The 25,303-nt window shown below is 40.7% G+C and overlaps 1 protein-coding gene across 1 annotated transcript in view; it reads left to right on the top strand.

Annotated features, from left to right (window-relative positions):
- Window positions 1-7,558: 7,558 nt before the first annotated feature.
- Window positions 7,559-25,303, top strand: part of cacna1c (calcium channel, voltage-dependent, L type, alpha 1C subunit) — a 1,373,114-nt gene continuing 1,355,369 nt past the window's right edge. The window contains exons 1-3 of the mRNA XM_041215565.1: window positions 7,559-7,955; window positions 8,755-9,079; window positions 10,513-10,618. Coding sequence (XP_041071499.1) covers window positions 7,907-7,955; window positions 8,755-9,079; window positions 10,513-10,618 — 480 coding nt within the window. The 5' untranslated portion in view covers window positions 7,559-7,906. The remainder of the gene's footprint in view (window positions 7,956-8,754; window positions 9,080-10,512; window positions 10,619-25,303) is intronic.

Raw genomic sequence — 25,303 nt, 5'->3', positions numbered from 1 at the left:
GATAGGTAATAAAGAGACTATCTCTATGGTTGAGTTTTATACTTTTGCTGAGAGCTGTGTGACTGCTTCCCTATACTAAACTCTAGTGTCACCCATGCTTTCAAGTTCCGGGACTTCTTCCATACTAGTCCCACCAAAGCTCAATACATCCCAATGTTACCCAAAGGCAAGGATTACTCCCCAGTGAAGCTAAACCTTATTGCTTTTCGCAATACTAATAACTACCTACCTTAAATTGGTATATCTTGCAAAGCATTTTGCTGTACATTGTTCAGTTTTAAAAATTATGAGTCAAAAATATGCACGTAAAGAAATATATGGAATTTATTCTCCAATGCGTTATTAAAATACAATTTGAATTATAGTTACTGTAAATCAGTGGTCTTGATGCTACTGGTACTTGGTATAACAATCCTATTGTAATAAAACAACATGTGTAATTGTGAACAAAATGCTGCAGCAAGTCTGCAGGTAATGTATGTTAACTTTGTGTATGGTGCCCATTTTCTGTGTGACACTATGGGGTGAAATTGTCAGCAGAAATGCAATTTGGCAATGATTAATTGGTAATGCATTTGACACACATTTATTTTCTTATGAAAAGAAAATCAGGTTACGTCAAAAGTGAGCTGCTGATTTGTTAACATTCATTTTCTGCTACTGCTGAGGACCAATTTTACCGTTATGCTTCCTGTATAAATTAACCATCATCATTTATAAATAGGGAAACCAAATGTCAATATTTTAGCACAATTTGTTGATTAACCAATCAATTCACTAAAAATGATTTCTGAACAAAATTTGTCTACTTTCTTTCCATTAAGTTTTCTAAAATGATAGTGATTATGCAATATATTATCGCATAATCAATTTTATCCATTGAATTTTTTTTTGGTACCTTTCGCATAGAACATTAAGTCTAAAGCACAGAAATAGACCATTTGGCCCAATTGGTCTATGCTGGTATATATGCTCCACAAAAACTTCCTTCCACCACACTTCTTTTAACTGATCAACAGAGCCTTTGATTTCTTCCTCCTTCATGTGCTAATTTAACATACCCTTCAATGCATCTGCTACTTGTCTCAACTATTTGTGATAATGCATTCCACATTCTTGCCACTCTTTGGGTAAAGATGTTTCCCCTGAATTCACTATTGGATTTATTAGCAACTATATTCTAATCATAGCCTCTTTAGGTCTCCCCACAAGTGGAAACATTTTCTTCCCGTCTACCACTTCTGTTATCTCAAAAACTTCTATTAGCTCACCCTCAGGCTTCTCCTTCCTGGACAAAAGAGCCTAACCTGTTCAATCTTTCCTAATAGTTATAATCTCTCAGTCCTTGTGGATCGTTTTTGCACCTTATCCAAAGCCTGTATATTCTTTTTATAATATGGATTACTGTACTCTGCCAGTACTCCAAGTGAGGTCTAACCAAGGTTCTAAACAAGTTTCACATGACTTCCCTGCTTTTCAATTCAAGCCCTCTAGAAATAAACCCCCGAACTTGGTTTGCTTTTTTAATGGCCTCCTTAATCTGTTGTTACTTGACCTGTGGATCGGTATTCATGGATCCCTTTGCTTCCCCCACCCCATTTAGTCTTTGACTATGTAAGCAGCAGGTGGCCACCTTATAATTCCTACCAAAAGGTGCCCCCTGTGGCAAGTTGGTTGCTCTCTAGCCTCTGAGTCACAATGTTGTGAGTTCAAATCCCACTCCACCAGTTAAACACAAAAATCAAGGTGGAAACTCCAGTGCAGTACTGAGAGAATGCTACGCTGTCTTTAAGATGAGGATTTAAACCTTGTGGAACTATTGCAAATAAGAGCAGGTGAGTTATTCCCAGTCTCCTAGCTAGTATTTATTTCTCAATCAACATCTCAAAAACAGGTTATCTGGTCATCCTTATATTGTTGTTTGTGGGAGATTGCTGTGTGCAAATTGGCTGCCACATCTCATACATTAGGGGCAGAATTTTACACCTCGCGGGTGGGCGCGTGCCTGACCCAGTGCGGGAAGACATTGGGTGAGCATCCCGATGTGATTTTGCACACATGTAATGTTCAGGTCAGCGGGCGCGCGTGGGTTCAGAGCCGTGCCTGCCAAGAATTAAGAGGCCACTTAAGGCTATTAAAAACCCAATTGAACCCGATTTTATGTTGCCCATATGTTTTCGTGCTCATCGCATGGGCAGGTAAAACGGACAGGTGGGCAGCCCACATTTTGCAAAACCACCTCCAAGGGCAGGATAAAAAGTGTCGGCAGCATGGCCAGTATGAGTAGTGAAGAGCTTAGGAGATAGTTTGCTGCTGGTTGCTTATTTGAACTTGACAGCTTCATCTCTGTTCTGAGCTTCATTCTTAGCATTTCAGGACTCATTGGTGTCTCCAGGGCCCCTGGAGGATTTTGACCATGTGGACCCTTCCATGGATCAGACAGCCTTCTGTTACACTGGTAATGGATATTGTGAATTCCACTGGTGACACCACCTCTGAGGAGGAAAGGAGAGGAGGCCTGGTGTCCCAATGCAGCTTCCAGGGGAGTGACCTGTGGGAGGAGAAGTGCAGGCACAAGGGGCGCAGGGCCAGCAGGTAGTCCAAGGTGGAAGGGGCCACAGAAGACTCCACTGTCCAGCTGCCAGGGTTTATATGCGGTGATGCAGCTACCTCAATATGTCCGAGATGCAATGCTGAAGGAGGCTTCACCTCCAGGGAGACCGTGATCTCCATTTGTCAGATGATTGGGCCTGAGATCACTTCCAACTATGTGGGTGGAAACCCCATGCCAGTGGCTCTGAAGGTCACAATGGGCCTCAAATTTTATGCCTCCAGGGGTCAGTGGGGTGGGGGGGGAGTCATGCCTCCATAAGGATGGTAATAGAGAGGACCATAGGTCTTCTGAGGATGCACTTCCAATGCCTGGACCATTCAGGGGGGAGCACTACAATACCCCCCAGAGCAGGCATCACTGATCGTGGTTGCATGCTGTACAATCTGGCACTGGCAAGGGGGGGACCTACGGGAGAAGAGGATCTGGACAGAGCTCCACAGGGCACAGTGGACGAATCCAGTAGTGAGTCAGAAGAGGAGCATGGTGAGGAGAACACCAAGGATATGGAGGCAGACCTCTGTATCCTTCAGGGAGGCAGGGGCACCAGGGACACTTTGATTCAATGCTCCTTCAGCTAGGCTGCCAATGATCTTCTTCCACCTTATGCCAGGGCTGCTGCCTCCATCCCAGATGTCTGAAATGACCCTTTATTTGAACCCAAAGTCCACGCAGTGCCTGTGCAATAAAGATTTGAGCCACTCACGTCCAGCATTACATATTGGCATACCCTGCACCAAAAAATAAAAAGGCGAAGCATAGTCAGGCCATTAGGACAAAGACAAAATTTATCTCATTTTGATAATGCAAAAAAAATTAACAGAACCTCCTCTGGTCCTCATTCCCAGACCAGTAAACATAAACAAAACATTACACAACAGAAGATCGCCTGTGACCAGTCCCTCTTGTGCTCATGGTGCTTTAAACTTATGTTGGTGAGTGCTATGTCTTGGTGCCTCACCACACCCTGCTGACAGTGGCATTGGAGGCAGCCTGCTGACTCTGATGTCTTGTTGGCCTTGATGACTTTGGCAGTCGTTCTCCAGCCAGTGGAGCTGGTCCCGGCAGGGAAGGAGTGGCCAGTCATCACAGCCTCATCAAATGCCACAGTCACTGGCAGAGGGGTGGAGGAGTTGCTCCCATCATCCAGAGTGCCGAGAAGAGCCTGCAGAGATGACAAGCAGCTCTTGCACCAACCTGAGGTCACTCTGGACCTCCCTGCTCCCCATTGATGGATGGGCAGTTAGGTGGGATACTGGGTGCCTCATCCATCTACCACGTTGGCATTGACTACCTGAGGTTATTGCCTGTGCGAAGGTTTGCAGGTTCAAGCGAAACCCCAGGAACCCCTGATTTTGTTCCTGGAGCTGCTTCTCCATGAGAGTTGCCACTCTCTTAATGGAAGAGGCAGTGCGCTCGGCCATGCGGATCATCGCAGTGCTTATGCTCCATATGGATTCCTCCATAATGGAGACCGTGGCAATGCACACCCTCTTGGATCTCAGTCAGAGCCTCCTGCACATCCCGCTGGACATCCAGCATTTGCCATCTAATGGACAACTCCAGAGGCTCACCAACTGCCTTCAACCGAGCATTTGACTGCTGGTGTCCTGGGCACATCCTGCTTGCTCCTAAAGTGAGTGTGAAGTGCCCTCACCGCTGTGCTCCAACATTCTATCCAAAGATCTAATGCCCGCCAAGGTGCTGGTGCCTTGTTTAGAGAGCGGGTGTGACGTATGTGCATGGGAAGCCTGGAGGTCCTCTGGCATCAGAGTTGGCCCTTTGGGGTCCTGCAATTGAGTGCATGCTGGTGAATCTAAGGGAGAACACGTCATTAGTTTAAGACATCACATTGTCACTGTGCATGCCAGGAACCCTGGTGAGACAATGGAGATCTGCATCATGGTGCCATCATCTTTCAATGATCAATAGGGAATCTAGTTTTGAGGCTCCCATCAATGAAGAGAGTACACTGGAATGTTTGCACCATCCAAAACTTTCACCTCTGTGCACAGCACTCTTACTTTCACCTGACACCCTAGCCTCTCTGCGAATGGTTGACCGAGTGGCGAATCTCCAGCTCCAAGGCATCTTGCTCGAATCTGGATAGGATCAGGAGATTTGGGAGACCTCTGCCAGTCCGCAACCTTTCAATGTTATGGGTCATCTTCTCCTGAAAGGATACACTACTTGCTGTGCCATTGCAGCCTGGCCAATCACACATGAGGAACACCTTGCAGGGCACATCTGAGTTGTGGCCCTCGAGCCAAAAGGCACTCAGTCCAAGCAGCAAGGGCTCACCCACTTGGCCAGCTCTGGTGTCATTGACAATAGCGCTCAGACTCTTAACACCCTTGAGCTCCATGGTGGGGGGGAAGGCCAGACCTTAACACTTCAACACCCTGATCTGTGCCAACATGATACTTACCCTTCCAGTGTGCAGCAGGTTGTTAAACCTTTTGCAGCACTGCACCCATGTGTGTCGCACAACGTCCTGGCTGCTGACCTGCACCGGCACCTCCCCCCAAGCTCTTTTTGTTAGGTGTGGTGGCTTCGTCCTTCCATCTTTGGGGACAAGGGTGTCCCTCCTGGCAGCCACCTCCACCAGGAAAGGACCGCGAGGCATTCATCCGAAAACCGGGGGTGGGGGGGGGAGGGGGGGGGTGGGAGAAGGGTGCCTGAGTGCCCACCCAACCTGCCCTCCTGCCTGGCGCCTCCAGCTGCACTGAGGTCATAACTTTGGTCTTCAAAACACTGCAAATATGTTCTTCCCTGGCAGCCTTCAAGGAGTTGCCTGTGACATTTTTAAACCACCTGCTAGGTCACCATTAGACCTGCTGGCTGACAGGCCTTTGCCTGGCCCTTCCCAACCCTTGAGAAGACATGCTTCACGTTGGGTGGGCCTTAATTAGCCAACCAGCATGAAATCACGGTGGGGGCTAATCACAGGCCCACAGATCAAGCGTAAAATTCAGGCCTGCAACAGTGAGTATATTTCAAAGGTGCTTCATTGGCTGTAAAGCACTTTCAGATGTCAGCTGGGTGTGAAAGGTACTATATAAATGCAAGTCTTTCTTTCTTTTTCAAAGTGCACCAAGTCCCACTAATCTATATTGAAATGCATTTGCTAATGGAAAATCACATTTATTAATATTTTGTTTAATTATTTGACTTCAAGGTCTCAACCTGGGCTTCAATTAGTTATATTTTTCATGAGAGCAGTTGAGTGCAATCAAATGTTTTGGTTTATTTTCATTCTTTCTCAGTAAACAAAGCCGTTAACATCCAAAATTAGAATTGATTTTTTAAAAAAGCCTTATGCAATTATATGTATCAATTTTCCTACAGCATCCGGGCATCTGAGCATCCTATTTGCAGAACTTTCCAATATGCAATCTGTGCCATCTTAATATATTGCATGATTTCCCAGGGCACAATAGTAAATTTCTGAGTTGAAGAAAAGTAGGTGTCCACTTCATCTCAGGATTTGCGATTTTCTTCACTTTTAAGAATCTTTGAGAGAAACTAGAGATTGAATTCACAGTGCTATGTTTTATATATATCTCACATTTAAAATCAATAAAAGCCTTTTCTCTTTACTCCCATGATTAATACATCTGTAATTTGCAATGTTACAGTACGAGAAATAGATTTCAAGGTGTAAAGAATCTAAGTTTGTTTTTGTAAGTGATTTGAACCTGGCAGGACAATGAGTTTGAATTTTTGTTTAATTGTTTAATTTATTATCCATACTCTTGAGTTAGTGTTTAAGCTAATTATGTTAACACAAAAATGGCATGGGTAAAAATCTATCAACTTTAAAATAGAAAAAAATAGCATAAACTTACTTAACTGAGCATAAAAAACAATAATTTAGCATTATAGGTGATTCAGCTAGCACGAGAAACAAATAAGTAACTGCTATATAAATAAAGAAATAGCCAGAAATGGCAGTACAGGCAGTGTGGTGGTACTGCAGAATATGGGTTGCTGGATATAGAGAGGGAAGGGTACAGCTAAGTGACATTCTATTTAAGATGAGATAAAAGTTACATCCTGGTGTAGTTTGTTACATGGTTCATATCCCAATGCATTTTGTTCCAAATTGAATGATTGTGAAGTAAAAATAATATGTATTGAGCTGCACAAAATAATCTAATAGATTTAAACCCATACCCACCTATTTCAAGTTCAATTTACTAACTAAATTGGCCACAATCCAGCAACAGCACAATTTATGCACAAAACCTTATTTGATTCCACCCATTTATTTATTTTGTTTCTAACTGATTTGAAAATTCTAGCTATAATTATTTAATTGGAACGTTTATGTGTTATCTTCCTGGGCCCGAGGGTCTGGTTTCTGTTGCTTCTGGTTTACTTATTTAGAGGTAAAAAAGCTCACTATTGCTTAAATTGAATTCAGTACTTAGTGACACAGTTCTTAATGAGCAGTAAGGAGATTTCCAGTAATTTAGTTTCTGATTGGCAGGTATTTATGTCTTTTCCCTGGGCTCCAGAAATTCATTTAGTCTTAATGCTGCTTTCTTCTATCATTTATATCAACCAAAAGTCATAGGCAAGTTTTTGTTTGCTATGACTTAATACAAAATGTATACACAGGAAACATTTTTATTCAGAACCAATTGGCAGGGGGAGAAATAAATCTTTGTGTTTCTACAAATCTATTATCTTTTATTTGCTTCCTTCTTCCATTACTCAATACAAAAATGAAAAATATCAACAAGTGAAATAAAACATAGGGTTAAGCCAAAAGAAGAAAACAATTGGCATGAGCTTCTTGCTTTTCTTGGCTCAGGGAGACGTTGCCCACTTGCTTATTTTACGTCACGATTCCATAAACTGTTTCCAGGCACTGGAGAAAAAATGTGCTTGGTTTATTTTACACGTAAGAACATCTGGAAACAGTCAGGAGATAGCGCTCAGAGGACTCCTCCAGTGATCGCAGGGAATGGCCTGCAAGACTGCATGTTTTCTTTTCCCCGTCTATTTTCCACGCCTCGTTCGGTCATTTTCGTTACTTTTTACCGATCCTCTCTCATTTAACCCTCAGAGAGCTGCCCTGGATATTTTCTCTCCTCCCATAATTTCCACTGAATAGAGTGAAAGCGAGCTTGGAATGTGTATGATGTGCTCTTTGTGAAGCCCCGGATGTAGTCAGGATGTGCTGTGAGAAAGAGGGAGGTAGAGAGGATCAGTTACTTGCGTTTTATTATAATAATGGGGATCAGGTAATAAATCGCCGTTTGCGGAGCAAAAATCTGGCGTATTTAAATGCTGAATGAAAACAAGAGGATGTATATTCCCGAGGAAAACCATCAAGGTAAGAACTGTGAAACAGAGAAAGGGAAAAAGAGAGAGAGAAAACGAGAGGAGCATCACAAATCTTATTTCCATGAATATAACCGGTGGGTGTTTGGGTTGTATGGCAACATTTAACAGACAGTTTGGCAGAATAATATGTTTCATGCAACGTCTTGCACTGTTTTCTCCCAAAGATTAATCTGCAGACATGCATGGTGAAAGATTCGTTCGAAGTAGTGCTGCTGCACATGTATTTCACATGAAATTAACATGCGATCAAGTTGTCCAGATGCCTTTTAAAAATTGCTCTTTTATAGTTAAATACTATATTTATATATGGAGAATGTTTAGCGATTGTATCGTAAAGGTAATACGAACGGCATCTATATTTGCCTTCGAGGTTTTTTTTAAATCGAGCTCCCGGATGAATCATTATTTCTTGAACTATGGACGGAGATTTGTTTTTTCTTCAGCTTTTCTGTAATCATTCGCGAAGGAAATGGCTCCACCATCTGTGAAGTCATTATTTAAAGTTGCAGTTTTTCCTTTTAATCTCAAATTTCGGAACATTTTAAATTATAATATATTCTATTTGCCTAATCGTTTCACACATAGGAAAAGTTATTTATCTGTGATGCAATATTCTTTTACTGTTTTGATTCGAAATCCCCAACAGAGTTCACGACTGAAAATCGGAGAATTATCAGGAATTGGCAGCAAATAATTGGAAAAAAAATACTGCAGGTTAAATGATATGGTGTATACATATCTAAAATTTTATACAAGATTTTCTTGATTGATTTTTTTTTATATTCCAGGCACCAACTATGGTAGCAGCCGGGCAATACTTGCCCATGGCCTTCCCAATGCCAGGACGGACGGTCTGGCTCCAGAGCACATCCCAAGTCCGGGGGCTGCCTTGTCTTGGCAGGCGGCCATCGACGCGGCCAGACAAGCCAAAGCCGCCGCGATGATGGGCAACAATATGGTCTCTACGGCCAACTCAACCCAAAGGAAAAGGCAGCAGTATAGCAAGCAGAAAAAACAAGCTAACGCCGCGACCACACGTCCACCACGGGCTCTCTTCTGTTTGACTCTCAAAAACCCTGTGAGGCGAGCATGTATCAATATAGTCGAATGGAAATATCCTTTAAGATAGGAAATAATGGGAGAATTTCGACCAGCTAAACATTATAAAAATGTTTGCAGGCATGAAGGTATGCAAAAAGATGCACACAGCCAGACTGAAGTGCTTATGTACATAGATGCAAAGCGCACATAAGCGCAAGTGATGGGTTGGTAGTACGAGGCTTTGGAACCTTTTAAAGACCCTGTATGTATTTGGATAGCATTTTTAACGCAGTAAGATATTTTAAGGAAGGCTATCAAACAAAATCTTGTAACTAGATATTCGGAGAGGTGATGAGGTCATGGAGGAATTTGAAAACATGGATGAGGCTTTTAAAATTGAGTCATGGACAGTTGCGCCCCAATGCAGATCGGCAAGCCACAGGGGCTAATGGTTGAATGGAACGTGTGAGTTAGGATACCTTGCAACATAATTTTGGATGAGTTCAAATCTTCAGAGGGTGCAAGGTGGGAGGCCAGCGAAGAGAGCATTGAAAAGTCTCGAGGGAGCAAAAGTATGAATAAGAGTTTCAGTAGCATTTGAGCTGAGTGGTGAATAGTGATGTTACAAAAGTGGAGGTAAGTGGTCTTGGTGATGGAGAGGATGAGGTTGCAAGCTCAGTTTAGGAGAATATTGTAAATAGTCTGATTTAGCCTTGAGCAGTGGCCAGGGAGGGGCATGGAGTTGGTAGATAGGAAATGGAATCTGTGGTGGGGACTGGAGACCGATTCTCACCAGTGATTAATTGGAGGAAGTTTCTGTTCATTCAGCACTGAATATTGAATAACCCAATTGACAAATCAGGTGTAGGGGAGGGGGAGAGGGAGGAGTTGAAAGTGGTGGTGACATCCAACTGGGTGTTCTCAGCATATTTGTGGAATCTGACTTTTTTTGGATGTCCATTGCTGAGGGGCAGCATATAGATGAGAAATAGAAGGTGGGCCAGAATGGATCTTTGTAGGATTCCTGAAGTAAAGATGCAGAAGAAAAGTCATTGCAGGAGTTTTTCTGATTATGACTTGATAGTTTACAATGGAACTAGACAGTGCATATCCATATGCTTATATGCTTACTTGGAGTGATCTAGCAATGAATGCTGAAGTTGACATGTTCGGGAATACTTCCTTTTTGTTTTCCAGACTTACACTTAACATGAATAACAGTTTTCTTTTCAAAGACATTGACGCGCATATAACCTTTTCCACAGCTACAGACCCCACATATCTTGTAGGACTAAATAAAAACTGGTTCCTAAATAAAAGTGCGGGTTTCTTTCTGACATGTAATATCCTAATGCCTTTCTTATTTATTTAAGACGTTCCTGGTGAATTCCAAATTATACTTCCTGCAAGATATATTTAATTCCAAACAAATAAGATGTAAATCTTTGATTTCGGGTTGTAGTTTATTTTTCTAATTACGAAGGCTCCTTAACTCTTAGTCTCAGGCCATTCGAAATAATTATTCTCCTAACTATTTTCGCTAATTGTGTGGCCTTAGCAGTCTACATACCTTTCCCAGAAGACGACTCGAATGCAACCAATTCCAACCTGGTAAGTTCAAAGTGCTGCCATTGTTATTCGACTGGCGTGTTCTGTGGTATGTTTTGAAATCAGGAAGTGTTTTTAAATGTATCAATTTATTGTAAGTGGCTGCCATTGACTATGTTATGCATTCTTGAGTAATATTGAAAATTTGGTAGCGATTTCCCCTCGAGTGCTTCGTAGTGAACGTAAATGATTTCTTTTGGGTTTGGTTGGTGGTGTTGAATGTGACTGACCCCGTGATGACCGCTCTGCGCGTTGGTAATGGTTTGACTTTTAGTTTGGAAAGTGTTCTCAGCTGGCTGTTATATTTACCTACAGCGGTGATTAAAAAGACGCGTTATACCTATTGTGAAAATTTGTTTATGTATGTAATATTGGCGATCATTTAATTCTGTCGCACGTTTTGAAATGCGGCTTTGTCTGAACCATTCGTGAATGGTGTATAGGCGATATTAACAAATTGCGTCTACTGTAATCTGATCACCATAATCCGATTGATGATGAGTTTGTTAGTGGCCCGTAAAATGGCGGCCTGTTCAATCGTCTCTAATTGCTTTCGGCTCTGCACTTTTAGGGGAAATGTTGGAGAGATTGTGAAGATTTGTTATTAAATGTATACTTGACAAATAAGGAAAATCCTAGAATGCTGCCATGAAATCAATGAAATCAAATAATTGAAACAATGTAAGCAATGTAATAACATAGATAAAATGGTGAACATTGCCTACCGATTTTTTAAGTGACCAATATTTCTAAATCTTTCTAAAAAAGGAATAATTAGAATGCTTACCTATATGTTTTGTCAATAAATTAGCTTATTTTAGTATGTCAACAGAACTAGTTTAGTTTTGATACATTTGTACATCTTGGTATTTGTTTACATCGTTCTATATTTAATACGTTGAATAAAATTTATGCCGTGAGAACTGTTTGTTTGCTGCTTTGGAGCATAATTTTACACCTAGCTGTCGATCTCTCTTAAAATCTTAAGAAATATACAAGATTGTGGCATTGTCGGACAGCTATCTGCAGAATATCCTTAACATATTAAGTCAAATGGCAATGACACGCAACCGTAAGAAAACTGCTGGTTTCTTGCATTTATAATATCTTAGTGCACATCAATATCTATAACATACTAGCAATGACATTGTACAATTGGCAGTTAATTATAAGTAGTTTTAATTTTGGACTTCAGTTGATGTCGCAGTTCACATGAACAAAAGATTTATTTTTTTCCCTACTGAATTTGGAATCATTGCTCTCTACCTTAGCAACGGTTTCTGCATTCCAAGTGTGGCTTTTGGTTTCGTATGTTAGAAACCTAAAGGATTACAAACATATATGTTTTCATCAATATGCAAAAATTATAGATTCTAATTTCCATGGTAAGAAACTATTTCGAGACAAATAATTGCATTTATTAGAGTTGAGTTTCAAAGCTACAGAGGGGATATTTTACTGGCAAGCTCTATTGCCTATTTCCAGTTGCCAGAAGGTATTGAGTGCCTGCCGCTACGAGTCAAATGAGCTGACCCCTTTCTGACCCCAGAAACACCGGAGGATCAGGAACATTGTTGCATTTCTACTGGCGAGCAAATCTTTGGGACTTTTGAGGCATTAGTCTTTGGCAGTATTGGGGAAGGAAATTCCAGGTTGGCTACATAAAGGATAATCATCCAGTTCGTACTGTGAAATGATTTTGGGCTTTTGAGGTAATGCCGAGAAATTGGCAGACTTGTGGTGAGAGGGATCCAGTCCTTTTGATAGCATGTAAACCCTTTGATCTCCGTGGAGGGGAAACGCAGGGTTATGTAGGACCATGAAAATCTGAAGTTTATCATAACTGGTAGCTGGAAATGTAAATAATTGTCTCGCACGTGGATCCCTTGTGATAAATTTTCCTGTTGTTGCACTTGAAGTTATTGGGTCCTTTGGTCTTACCCACTGCAGAAAATCAATGGTATGTCTTTTTGCTTTTGTTTAGTGGCGTGTACACGCTCATTTGTGTCATATCTTGTATTCGCCCACATGCTGACTTTATTTGAAAAAAATGAAATGCACTCAGTGCCTCGATTTACACAGAAAATTGATATTTGGACCAATATAAGCCTCCTCACACCCCTCTTTATCTAATTTAGTATCATATATGTCTTTCTCAAGTGCTATCTACCACTCAAATGCATTTCTACTATTTTGTCCAACGACTCCTTGTGGTAGCAAGTTCCACATTTTAGCCGCTCCTATTTTTTCCTGGATTCCCTATTGGTTTTAATCGTGACCATCTTAAATGTATGGCCCCTACCCCCACAAATGGAAACATTTTTTATTTCTTACCTATCAACCCTTTAATAATCTTAAGGACCTCTATGTCAGGCTCTCTCTCAGTCTTCCAGAGAAAAGCCCCGGCATGTTCAATCTTTCCTATAGATATAATCTCCCAGTCTTGGTATCGTCCTTGTAAAGTTTTATTTCTTAAAAGTCATTCAATATGTTATATTTGAAATTTGTTTTTGTGTTTTCATCAAATTGCTTTGAAAAATAATTGATCACAAACCACTGGAAGGTAAAGGAAAATATTGAGCAACCATTGATGTATACTAGGAAATTGGGTACACTGTGCATGACGAGACTACATGATTGAAATTAAGATGACATTAGAGCTCGGACAAAGACCAGGCTTTTGGGAGAAAATGAAACTATGAAGGAGAAATTTTTAAAAAGTACAAGGACAATTCAATGGGTAAATTCTTGTTTACTTTATTTAAATACTTATTTTGGACATTAGGAATTTCAGTTCTTGACCAGGAAATATAATATATAAATATACATCCTGGAAGCATTTTGAGTGGTTTCTCGGAAACAGTAGCAATCATGGTGTTATTTATATTTTTGCAACTTTGTGTCACAGAGCAATGCCTTTTAATGTTGAAAGGCCTATCACAGAGCCACTTGCAGGATTAACAGGCACTGCAGATACTTATCAATTTTGAATGTAATACTCCATGCATTGAAATTAATGCATGATATAAATGTATTTGAATCCATATTGAAATGTCTAGCATATTTCTCTGTCTGGCTTTATTTTTGTCATGGTCCTTCTGTAAATCCTCTCCACTAGCCCATTACTTGCTTTCTGTACCTCTCTCTGATCACATCGTAAACTTGGCCTCACACTCATTCGATTATGTGTTTGTGTTCCCATTCTCTCTCTCTCCTTTATGTCAACTCTCACTCTATTTTCCATCCCATCTCTCTCTTGCACTTGTTTTTAATGAAGAATGATCTAGAAAGTTGATTGTGATACTGGAGAGGATAAATGTGACAGTTCGGAAATGCACACACTGGATGTGCTATTGTTACCATAGTAAATCTTGTGGCATTGGTCATGGTGAGTCAAATAAATGGATTGCTTATAGCGATCTTTATACTGTGCAGTACAGGACATATTAATCTGCTGTTATGGTAAATTTGGGTGAGGTTGAACTTCAGTTGCTCATTAGGCTGCCTATCACAACTTGACTTTCCTGAAATCTTATTTAATTATGATTAGTAAGGTAATTTAGAAGTTATATACATTATGGTTTCTGTATAAAATAACTGCTTTTTCTAACATTTTGAAATGCAACTCAAATTTTAAGTTTGCTTGAAGTCTGGACAGTGAATCTGCACTAAATTTACCAAAGAATCCAGTAGAAAATTAGACCTTTAATAGTGGATTTCCTTTGGAATTTCTCATTGAGTTGGAGAATAATGTTGTTTGTAATTTAAATATATTATCAAGGGTCTCTGATTTACAGTGAATATGAAATCGCAATTCTGTAACACAGTAAAGTTGGAATGCTAGTAACTTTTTATTTTAACTTTGATCATTATGTTTACTTCTGTAGAAATGGCCTTGACAATATGTTTAATTATATAGTTAATTTGAAATCTTGCTTACAGTGAAAGATGGTAACAAATATGTCCCATGTTACAGCTACTGCATATAGCAGAAATAGGTAATGGGAAGCTGCATATGGTTGATTATCTTGGGAGAGTGAGCCTGAGATTTGAGACCACTAGGAAGGGAATAGTGGGTCTGGGCAATATGGGGAGGAGAACTGGTGAGAAGTCATTGATTGTGATAGCACTAGTAAGGCGGGGTCTTGGATTATGATCATTCCTGGGAGGTCTGGATTTGAAAGTGTTGTGTCGGACTAGGGAGCATCCTGGCATTGAAGAACACAGGAAAGAGGAAGCCAGGGTGTAGTAAAAGTCAGGTTGACCTTAAACTGTATAATCAATGGGACCAGCCCTGAGGACTGTGGGGTGGGTTTTGGGAACATAGAAATGAGAGTAGGCTATTCACACTCTTGAATCTGTTCTGCTATTCAGTCAGATCATGGCTGACCTGTACTTGGATTACATTTACCAGCCTTTGATCCATATTAATTGATTGCCTTAACAAACACAGACCTATTGATCTCAGTTTTGAAACTTTCAGTTGAGCAAACATAAATAGCCTTTTGTGGGAGAGTTCTATATTTTTACTATCCTTTATGTGGAAAATATGCTTCCTAATTTCATTCTAGCTCCAATTTTAAAATTGTGATCCATTGCTTTTAATTGTCCAGCTAGAGGAAATCGTGTTTCTGTATCTACCTTATTGAATCACTATATCTTTTTGATCATCCTCAACCTCCTACATTAGAAGAAATATAAGCCAAGTTTAGGCAAGCTGTCCTCAAATTTTTAATCCTTTACACCCCAGCATCTTTCTGGTGAATCTCTGCTGTATTCCCTGCAGTGCCAATATATCCATTGTATGTTCTGGTGTCAAAACTAACTGCAGTACTTCAGATGGGGCCTAACCAAGACATTGTACTACTGAAGCATAATTTTCTCCCCTTTGTGTTATAGCCCCCTTGAGATAAGGTCATTCCATTAGCCCTTTTGATTACTTTTTGTAGATGTGATGCTCTGGACTTCCATTTAAGTGCTTGCTTGCAGCCTTTTTATCAGGACAGTGATTTTTTTCTGAAATCTTCTTGCTGACATTCATTTTATCACTGCACCCCCACTACCTTAATGTTGATTTTGCTTGCTTCTGGTCAGTTCTGGAACTCCTCATTCCTTCCTTTGTTCAAACAGGAGTTATTATGCTGTTAAATGTCAAATTATAGAAGTTTAGGAAAAAACTTTTCAAATATTCCTTAACAGAGAAAAACAACATGCTCAAAACATTATATTAGTTTACTTCTAAGAGCTATTTTAGGAGTGTGGGGAAAAGGTTAGCAATTGCTCCTTTTATAAACCAATACACACAAAAAAGGTACACTCAGCCTGTGCACCAATTTCAATGCACAGAACAATTTTACATCATTTGTAAATAAAATTCCTTTAACAATTGTAGATCAGCCAAAATGATTGTACGGCCAATTAAGTAGTTTTTGAAGTGTGGTGATTGTTGTATTGTAGGGAAATTAATTGTACTCTATTATGCCAGGTATTTGGCCTTTTTTATTTATCTGCATAAATGTTTTGAGAGTATTGGGCAAATTTCAGAATTTTAAAAGTTTTGGGTTTTTTTTCATAATTTACGATCATCTTCTGATCCGTAAACAGCAATTGAATACTGACCAGTAATATTTTTATTGTCTGTTTATTTTAGTGGGGCAAACCTTTTTTTATTCACTCATTCATGGGATGTGGACATCACTGACCAGCTCAGCATTTGTTTCCCATCCCTAATTGCCCTTGTTCAGAGGGCATTTTAAGAGTCAACCACATTTCTGTGGGTCTGGAGTCACATATAGGCCAGACCAGATAAAGACAGCAGAGTTCCTTCCCTAAAGGACATTAGTGAACCAGATGGGTTTTTACAACAATCGACAATGGTTATCATCAGACTTTTAATTCCAGATTTTTATTGAATTCAAATTTTACCATCTTCCATGGTGAGATTCAAACCCGGGTCCCCAGAGCATTAACCTGGGTCACTAGAATAGCAGCTCAGCGACAATAGCACTATGCCACCACCTTCCCACCTGATAACGTTTCTCCACGTTAGCAGCAGAGTAATATATTATGCGTAATATTTTGCTGGTGTTATAAAACAGCATACCTTCCAGTTTTCTGTGAGCCAGTTATGGGCATTCCAATAGTATATCAATCATTTAAAAAAAAAGTTGACAACTTTTGAAATTATGCCACAACTCTTTGACAACATCAAACTCTCCCAGGTCAGCTTCGGCATGGTAAATGTCCATAGTACTGCTTCTAATCTGTCTCTTCAACGTAACTTGTTCTAGCCAGTGTCAAATTTAACTTTAGTGAGGGGATGTGGTGGGAAATTGGCATTAACCATACAATATGGTTAGAAAGTTAAGTCTGTAGCCGTATAATTGACCCACTGCTATTTTAAGGGGGGGCCTACGGTTTGCTAGCCTGAAGCAACTAATAAACTTTTATTAATATGCAGACTAGAGTCCTAAGCTATACATTGGGTTCTCGGGTGAGAACTGGCTTAATGCACAACCCATGCTGTATCAGTCATTTCCACAGTCAACATAGCTGAAGAGGCCCAACAAGGATTTTATTTTTGAGGCCTGGAGGAGCAGAAATGACAATGGCTCCCCACACATACCTTGGGGTCTTGGTCAAATATTGGTCAACTTTAATCTAGCAAGCTGCATCAAGATGACTGGAGTGTCTTAGATAGTTAGTTTTCTGTTATTGAGGCTGTGGCCTTAAAGATCACAGCCACCACTTTGGTACTACGATAGGGTGCTGTCAGTGAGCAACCCTAACATTCAAAATTGACCTTGGAGAAATTTGCTATTAAGTGTTTAAGGGCCAGAATCAGTGTGAATTATTAGTCTTGGCCTTTGGATTACTAGGCCAAAAGCATAACCATTATACTGGCACACAACGTTAGCAAGTTCTGTCAACCCACAATTAACTCTGACTTAATATGGCTCTCCATTGCTATAGTTGGGCTTCTGCAGTTGCTCTCTGACATTCCACAGTTCCACAACCTGGCAACATGGTGGTGCTGTGAAACAGCTTTTGAACTTCTAGTATACTGGCCATATTGCCTACCTCTGAGACAATTAACAACATAACTTTTTTCGTTAAGTTTCCCACAGCTTTCTTCAGGTCTCCGGATCTCTCATTTTACCCACTTTATGAGCTTGCTTGCCTATTCACAATCATAGCTAATGTGACTTGTACTTAGGCTTCTCATTTTTAGCCTTTCAGTCTTTTTGGGCCCACAATTTCAGGCTCTCAATTTCAATTTTTCTTCTGAAAACTCTTAGTCTCTGAATTCCTAATTCTTTTGCCAGTCTACCGTTGTTGAACCTCATGTGAGCAGTGCAATGAGAGACAGATATTTACTACAACAATAAGCTGAGTGAGAGAGTGTGCAGCAACACCAATCTGACTGAGAACACCAGCCAACTTAGTCTACCAAGCCTGTATCCCCAGTGCACTTCTACAGTAGTGATACCTGGACAATGTATGCTAGGCAGGAGAAAAGCTGAACGGTTTCCACCTTTGTTGTCTCATCCTTGGCATCTCTTGAGAGCAAACTTACAAGGAATAAGAGTGGACTGCAAAAGCTTCTATAAGTATATAAAAATAAAAAGATTAGTGAAGACAAATGTAAGTCCCTTACGGTCTGAAACGGGAGAATTTATAATAGAACAAGGAAACGGCAGAGCAATTAAACATCTACTCTGTTCTGTCTTCATGAAGGAAGACACAAATAACTTCCCAGAAATGCTAAGAAACTAAAGGTCTAGTGAGAAAGAGGAATTGAAGGAAATTAGTATTACTAAAACAATAGTGCTGGAGAAATTAATGGGACTGAAAGCTGATAAATCCCCAGGGCCTGGGTACTCCAGGGTACTAAAGGAGGTGGCCATGGAAATAGTGGATGTGTTGGTTGTCATCTTCCAAAATTCTGTAGATTCTGGAACAGTCCCAGCAAATGTAACCACAGTGAGGGAGAAAACAGCGAATCACAGACCAGTTAGCCTTACATCAGTAGAGAAAATGCTGGAGTCTATTATAAAGGATGTGCTAACAGGACAGTTAGGAAATATCAACAGGATTAGACAAAGTCAACATGAATTTATGAAAGCGAAATCATGTTTGACAAATCTACTGGAGATTTTTAAGGATGAATCTAGCTGAATAGATAAAGGAGAACCAGTGAATGTGGTGTATTTGGATTTTCTGAAAGCTTTTGACAAAGTCCCATATAAGTGGTTAGTGCATAAAATTAAAGCACAGGGGATTGGGGGTAATGGCATGGATTGAGAATTGGCTAGCAGACAGGAAACTGAGAAGGAATAAATAGGTCTTATTCAGAATGGCAGGTGGTGACTAGTGGGGTACTGCAGGGATCAGTGCTTGGGGCCCCAGCCATTCACAATATCTATCTAATGATTTGGATGAGAGAACCAAATGATGACATGAAACTTTGTGGGAATGTGAGCAATGAGGAGGGTGTTAAATGGCTTCAAGATGATTTAGACAGATTAAGTGAGTGGGCAAATACATGGCAGATGCCGTATAATGTGGATGAGTGTAAAGTTATCTACTTTGGTAGGAAAATCAGAATTGCAGAATATTATTTAAATGGTGTTAGATTGGGAAATGTTGATATACAAAGGGACCTGGGTGTCCTTGTACACCAATCACTGAAAGCAAGTATGCAGGTGCAGCAAGCAGTTAAGAAGGCAAATGGTATGTTGGTCTTAATTACGAGAGGACTTCAGTACAGGAGCAAGGATGTCTTATGCAGCTCTACAGGGCCTTGGTGAGACCACACCTGGAGTATTGTGTAAGTTTTGGTCTCTTTACTTAAGAAAGGGTAAACTTGCCATAGAGGGAGTGCAGCGAAGGTTCACCAGACTGACTCCTGGGATGGCAGGATTATCATATGAGGAGAGATTGGGCCGACGAGGCTTGTATTCACCGGAATTCAGAAGAATGAGAGGCGATTTCATTTAAACATAAAAAAGTCCTGACAGGGCTGGACAGACTGGATGCAGGAGTCATATTTCCTCTGGCTGGGTGGGGGGGGGGGGGGGGGGGGGGGGGTTGCGGTGTGGTCGGGTCGATAACGAGGGGTCACAGTCTCAGAATACGGGGATACGGGGTGGACCATTTAGGACTGAACTGAGGAGTAACATCTTCGTTCAGAGGGTGGTGAACCTATGGCATTCTCTACCACAGAAGGCTGCAGAGGCTAAGTCACTGAATATATTTAAGAAGGAAATAGATAGATCTCTGGACTCTGAAGGCATGAAGGGGTATGGGGAGAGTGTGGGAGTATGCTGTTGCGATAGAAGATCAACCATGATATTGAATAGTGGAGCAGGCTCGAAGGGCTGAATTACCTACTCCTGCTCCTGTTTTCTATGTCTATGTTTCTAGGACAAAATCACTCAGAGGTCCTGGAGCATGCTAATTCCATCAGCATATACTCATCGCTAAGAATGATAGCCGTGTACCCAAAGACCTTCTGTATGATGAACTGGCCACTGGGTCATGACCACCTGGGCATCCTTACCTCTGCTACAAGGACACCTGCAAGTGAGATATAAAGATGGTGGATATTTACGCAGACAACTGGGGGATAGTTACTGACAGCTGTGACCTTTGGAGGCTGACTGTTTGGAGGGCCATTGGAACAAATGAGCAGAAGCAGCAAGCTCAGCTAGCCGAAAAGAGGGCCCAGAGAAAACAGAGGCCAGTAAATCTGCACCTTTTCAGCCCGCTATCTTCCTCTGCAGGGTATGTAACAGAGACTGCCATGCCCAAATGGGGCTCCTGAGTCACACTAGACCATGCTGAGCACAAGAGTTGACCATCACGGCCATCTCATGAGATGGAAGGCTGCCAATGAGATCAATGATACTATCACATTCCACGTGTCAAACTTCAAGGAATCGCGTTTTGTTAAAGACCAAAAACAATCTGGAAAAAAAGCCAGTCATTTACCCAGCGCATGAAATTTACAAGCATATTACAACCTGGCCTCGCCTGTATTTGCTTCAACAGCCATTAGACTTTGCTGCATTTGCCACGGGATGTTAACTTGAGGCCTATTTAAGTTTTTTTTTAAAGGGTAATGTGTGACACTATCTGTGTCTCTCCTGCACACATTTCCTTTAATTTTTACAACATTGTATATTTTGAATGAAATAAAAAAATGCAGAGACCAAAATTCATAGGAGGAGATGCACACATAAAGAGGAAAGACAGAATGGTTGCAGCACAGAAGGCGGCCATTTGGCCTGTTGAGTCCATGCCTGCTCTCTGCAAGAGCAACTTAGCCCAAATCCTGTGCTCTTCCCTGTGGCCTTCCACGTTTATTTTCTTTTATGGTACTTATCCAATTCCTATTTGAAAGCCACAATTAAAGCTCGCTCTTGAAGCATCACACCTTCCCAAACCCTAGTATCTCTCTCCTGCCCAAACAAGATCCAATCCTCCAACCCCAAGTCTACCTCTCCCCCTTCTTTTCTGAGATGCAAGTTTACTTGGACAATTCAATGGAGTAGAATTTCTTGGATTAGAATGAAGTGCTAATTCTTTCAATGCAGGACATTCTACCCCATTATGTTATTCCAGAGCACTTGGGAATATACAGTACTGAAAGGGAAAAAAAAAATATTTTGGTCCATTTACCTAGTCCCAGGATTTATGACATAACTGGTTAGACTGTATGAAACACAAGGACGAGGTTTCATCTTTGAATTATGTGCCCTGTAGCCTTCCAGACTCAACATTGAATTCAGCAATTTCAGATCTAATCTCAGCACCCATTTTGTTTTCCTTTTCTTTGCAGATTTCGGTTTTAGTCTAGTTTTCCCCTTGTTTTGGCATTCTACCTTTCACAGGTCCTCTAAATGCATATTTTGTTTCTTTACTTGCCCATTACCACTATTTTTGACACTACCACCAACTCTTTTGTTGTTAATCTCTCATCTTTTACCTTATCACAGACCCTTTCTTTTGTTCTTTTTCCACCCTTGCCCTTTTCACTAACTTAAAACCTATTACATTTCTAACTTTTCCCAGTTTTGCTGGAAGGTCATCGGCCTGGAATGTTAACTCTGTATCTCTATTCACAGATGGTGATGATTTACAACATTTTTTGTTTGTATTTCATATTTCCAGCAAGCACAGTATTTTGTTTTTGTATTAGAACAGGATCCTTTGGTATGCCGAATCTGGTGCTTCTGGTTTTAAAGTGCTTAATCTCTGCCTGTGCATTATTTCTTGCTGCAATTGTGTTTTACACAAGGAATAGGCGAAGTGGAGCATATGGCCTGTTGAGCCTGCTCCGCCATTCAATATGATCATGGCTGATCTTGAGTCTCAACTCCATTTTCCCCACCCACATCCCATATTCCTTAATTCCCTGAGACACCAAAAATCTTTCTATCCCAGCCTTAAATATATTCAGCGATGGAGTATCCATAACCCTCTTGGGTAGAGAATTCCAAACAGTCTCAGCCCTTGAGTGAAGTACTTTCTCCTCATCTCAGTCCTAAACGATTGGCTCCTTAACCTGAGACTCTGCTCCTGTGTTTTTGTTTCTGCTGGTTAGGGAATCCATCTTTCTGCATCTACTGAAGCAAGCCCCTTCAGAATTTTGTAGATTCTCATGAGATTGCCTCTGATTCTTATAAACTTCACATAATATAAGCTCAGTTTAGTCTTCCTCATCGTGGAACAACCTCCTTATCCCAGGGACCAATTTAGTGAACTTTCACTGTACTGCCTCCAATGCGAGTATAATCTTTCTTAAATGTGGTGACCAGAGCTGCACACAGTACTCCAGATGTGGTCTCAGCAAAAGCCTGTATAATTGTAGCAAAACTCCTTGCAATAAAGGCCAACATGCTATTTGCCTTCCTAATTGCTTGCTGCACCTGTATGCCGACTTTCTGTGCACCCTGCACAAACACACCTAAGTTTCTTTGAACATCAACGTTTATAAGTTTTTCAGACCTTTTAAAAATATTCTGCTTTTCTGTTCTTAGACCCAAAGCAAATAACTTCACATGTCCCTTCATTATACCTCTTTTGCCACCTTGTTGCCCACTCACCTGGTTTGCAGCCCACACACAACTGTCCTGACGTTGCTGACTCCATTGCAGAGTTGGGCATCCTCCCCCCACCCTCCTGCAATTTTCATAGAGTTTGCCTACTAAAATGAGCCCACGTGGCTCACACCAGATCAGAGATGTCCTGAGCCATGGGGAAACCCTGCTCTGGAAACAGGAACCTTTAGACAGGCAACTTCAAAAAATGTTGCTAACTTCACATGCCAGTGAAATGCTGTATGATGAGTTAAATATATTTTTAATGCAGTGATTGTTGGGCCTCTTTTCATTGACTGGCATTATGAAAGTGGATAAGTCTTCAGATGCATAAGGGTACATTATCCATTGAATAGGTGCTCTTCTACATTGAATAATGTTCAGATTTGACTGTTAATTGTCTCAGTGCCTTAATTTTTCATTTAATTTTAGCTTGGACATCTGTTTGACTGCTTCAAAGCTTGAACAGATGGATGAGCTCTGAGTTCAGCTCTGGAGGTATTGTTGAAACAGTTGTGCAATGGAATCTCTTTATGAACCCTTGGCTGAGCTCTAAACCCACTAATGGATTCAGGTCAGCAGAGATTTTTGTTGAAGTCCTTCAATAGAATCTCATTATGATTTTTGGCTGAGCTCCAAGTCCAGTAACGGATTCAGTTCTATAGGGGTTGTTGAGACAACTGTCTATTTATATTGCTGGTTTTAGGAGCTCTTAAGAGGATAATTTTATTTTTGAAGTGACTGACAGTTTTACGAGCAACTCTGACTCCCAGTGTTATTTCTGGGCTCATGAGTTCTGTACATGGTGGATACTAGGTGAGTAGGCATTGGGGGGGTTGTTAGTGTGGAGGTGGAGACTATGAGAAGGAATTTGAGGAGCTGGTGGTGGGGGGGGTGGGGTGCGGCGTGAGGGTTAGGGGGCTTGCACTTATCTATGGAACTGGGCTGATGTCCCAGTGAATGGAGATGGGCCTTTTAACCTGTCCACCTCCATTTCTGCCTCAGCCTGCCACTGGAGCCAGCAGCCTTGACTCCAGACCAGCTCCCCACCCGACCATGAAGATAAGTGAGTGGGCATTCTTTGGCAGGAAGCAGAATCACGACAGTGGGAAATGGCCTGGCTCATGATTCTGAGATCCAGGATGAAACTCAAACCCAGGATGTCATATTGAAGATTTCTCAGATGGCAAACCAGAAGTAACAAACAGGCTTTACCATTCACTTTTTATATTTTCATAGAAAGTGAAATAAAGATCAGGACCTAAGATGAAAGCTGAAATGTCAAAATTTTGTGAAGTTATTTTAAAATCTGTGGATTATTTTAAATTAAGGAATGGAGAAATTTGTTATTCTGTAAATTTAAAATCAGTTTGTCAGGGCCAGAGAGGCTGCTCACGAGTAATTATGACTTAGTATGTTGTTAAAAGGCCAATTACACCTCATTCAACAAGGTATAACTTTTAAGGGTTTTTACCATGAGAATAATGGCATAAAATGGAAGTTGACAGGAATTGGTGATTTCTAATTAATTTCCATCAGCAAGGACTTCAACAGTGCACCCTGTGAATCAGCTGGGAAACACTGACATCAGCCTCTGGATTTTCACTGTTTAGCTATTTGTGTGCAGATACCAGAAATTTCTGTCAGATTCACAGAGTAACGGTGATGAATGCAGACAGTTACGCCGTCATAACAACCACCAAGTCCAGGCCAATATGTTGATCACATTAAGTTGCTGCACAGGATTGGGAGTGATTAATATTGTTTATTTTTCTAATCACAACTGTTTGCCCTGCCGAATTTAGGAATTAAAATAACGAGGGCAGTCTTTGACCTCACACTTGGTAATCGCAAGTGATCATAAAAAGCCCCATAACGTGATAGCTACAGTGAAGATAAAATTGGATTATTGAAGTGAAGAAAATGATTACAATGCTTTAATACAATTAGCATCATGAGAAAATCAATAAGAAAAATGTTTTAGGGATTGCACAGATGAAATATATACTGTACATAGAATTTCCTTTGAATCAACAAAGTATAAATGTGCTAATATAATTTCTCACACAATAATCCTTTATTGTGAACATCATATGACATCTGCAATATGCAACAAGCTTGTGGTTGAGGTAATAGATGATTTCAGCATAACCAAGAAGAGACAAATTAGGATAGATTGGTGAAGACACAGTCATAAAGGTGGAATTCATGAAGGTAAGTGCAGAGAGATGTAGCAAAATGGAAGGATTAATGGAGTGAGTTCCAGAGTGTATGAACAATACTCCCAATGTCTTCAGCACCGATGGTAGATTGGATGGAAGGAGGAAGGGAGAGCAATATATAGTAAATTAGAGTGAAAAAACAGGGATTGCAAGGACATGAGGAAGTTGCAGAAGTACAACAAAGTGAAGCTGTAGAGGAATTTGTAGACAAAAATTTTGAAGTCAGTGCACTGAAGGATAGGGAGCCAATGGAGGTCAAAAAGAATGGGGTAATTGGTGTGACCTAGTGTAGGATGGATGGTGGCATCCTGGATGAGTTGGAGTTTATGTAGCACAGAGCTTGGGAAACTAGTGCGAATGAA

This window comes from Carcharodon carcharias, chromosome 21, assembly GCF_017639515.1.
Source record: "Carcharodon carcharias isolate sCarCar2 chromosome 21, sCarCar2.pri, whole genome shotgun sequence".
In the NCBI taxonomy this organism is placed as follows: Eukaryota; Metazoa; Chordata; class Chondrichthyes; order Lamniformes; family Lamnidae; genus Carcharodon; species Carcharodon carcharias.
This window is presented reverse-complemented; position numbering and strand designations above follow the sequence as displayed.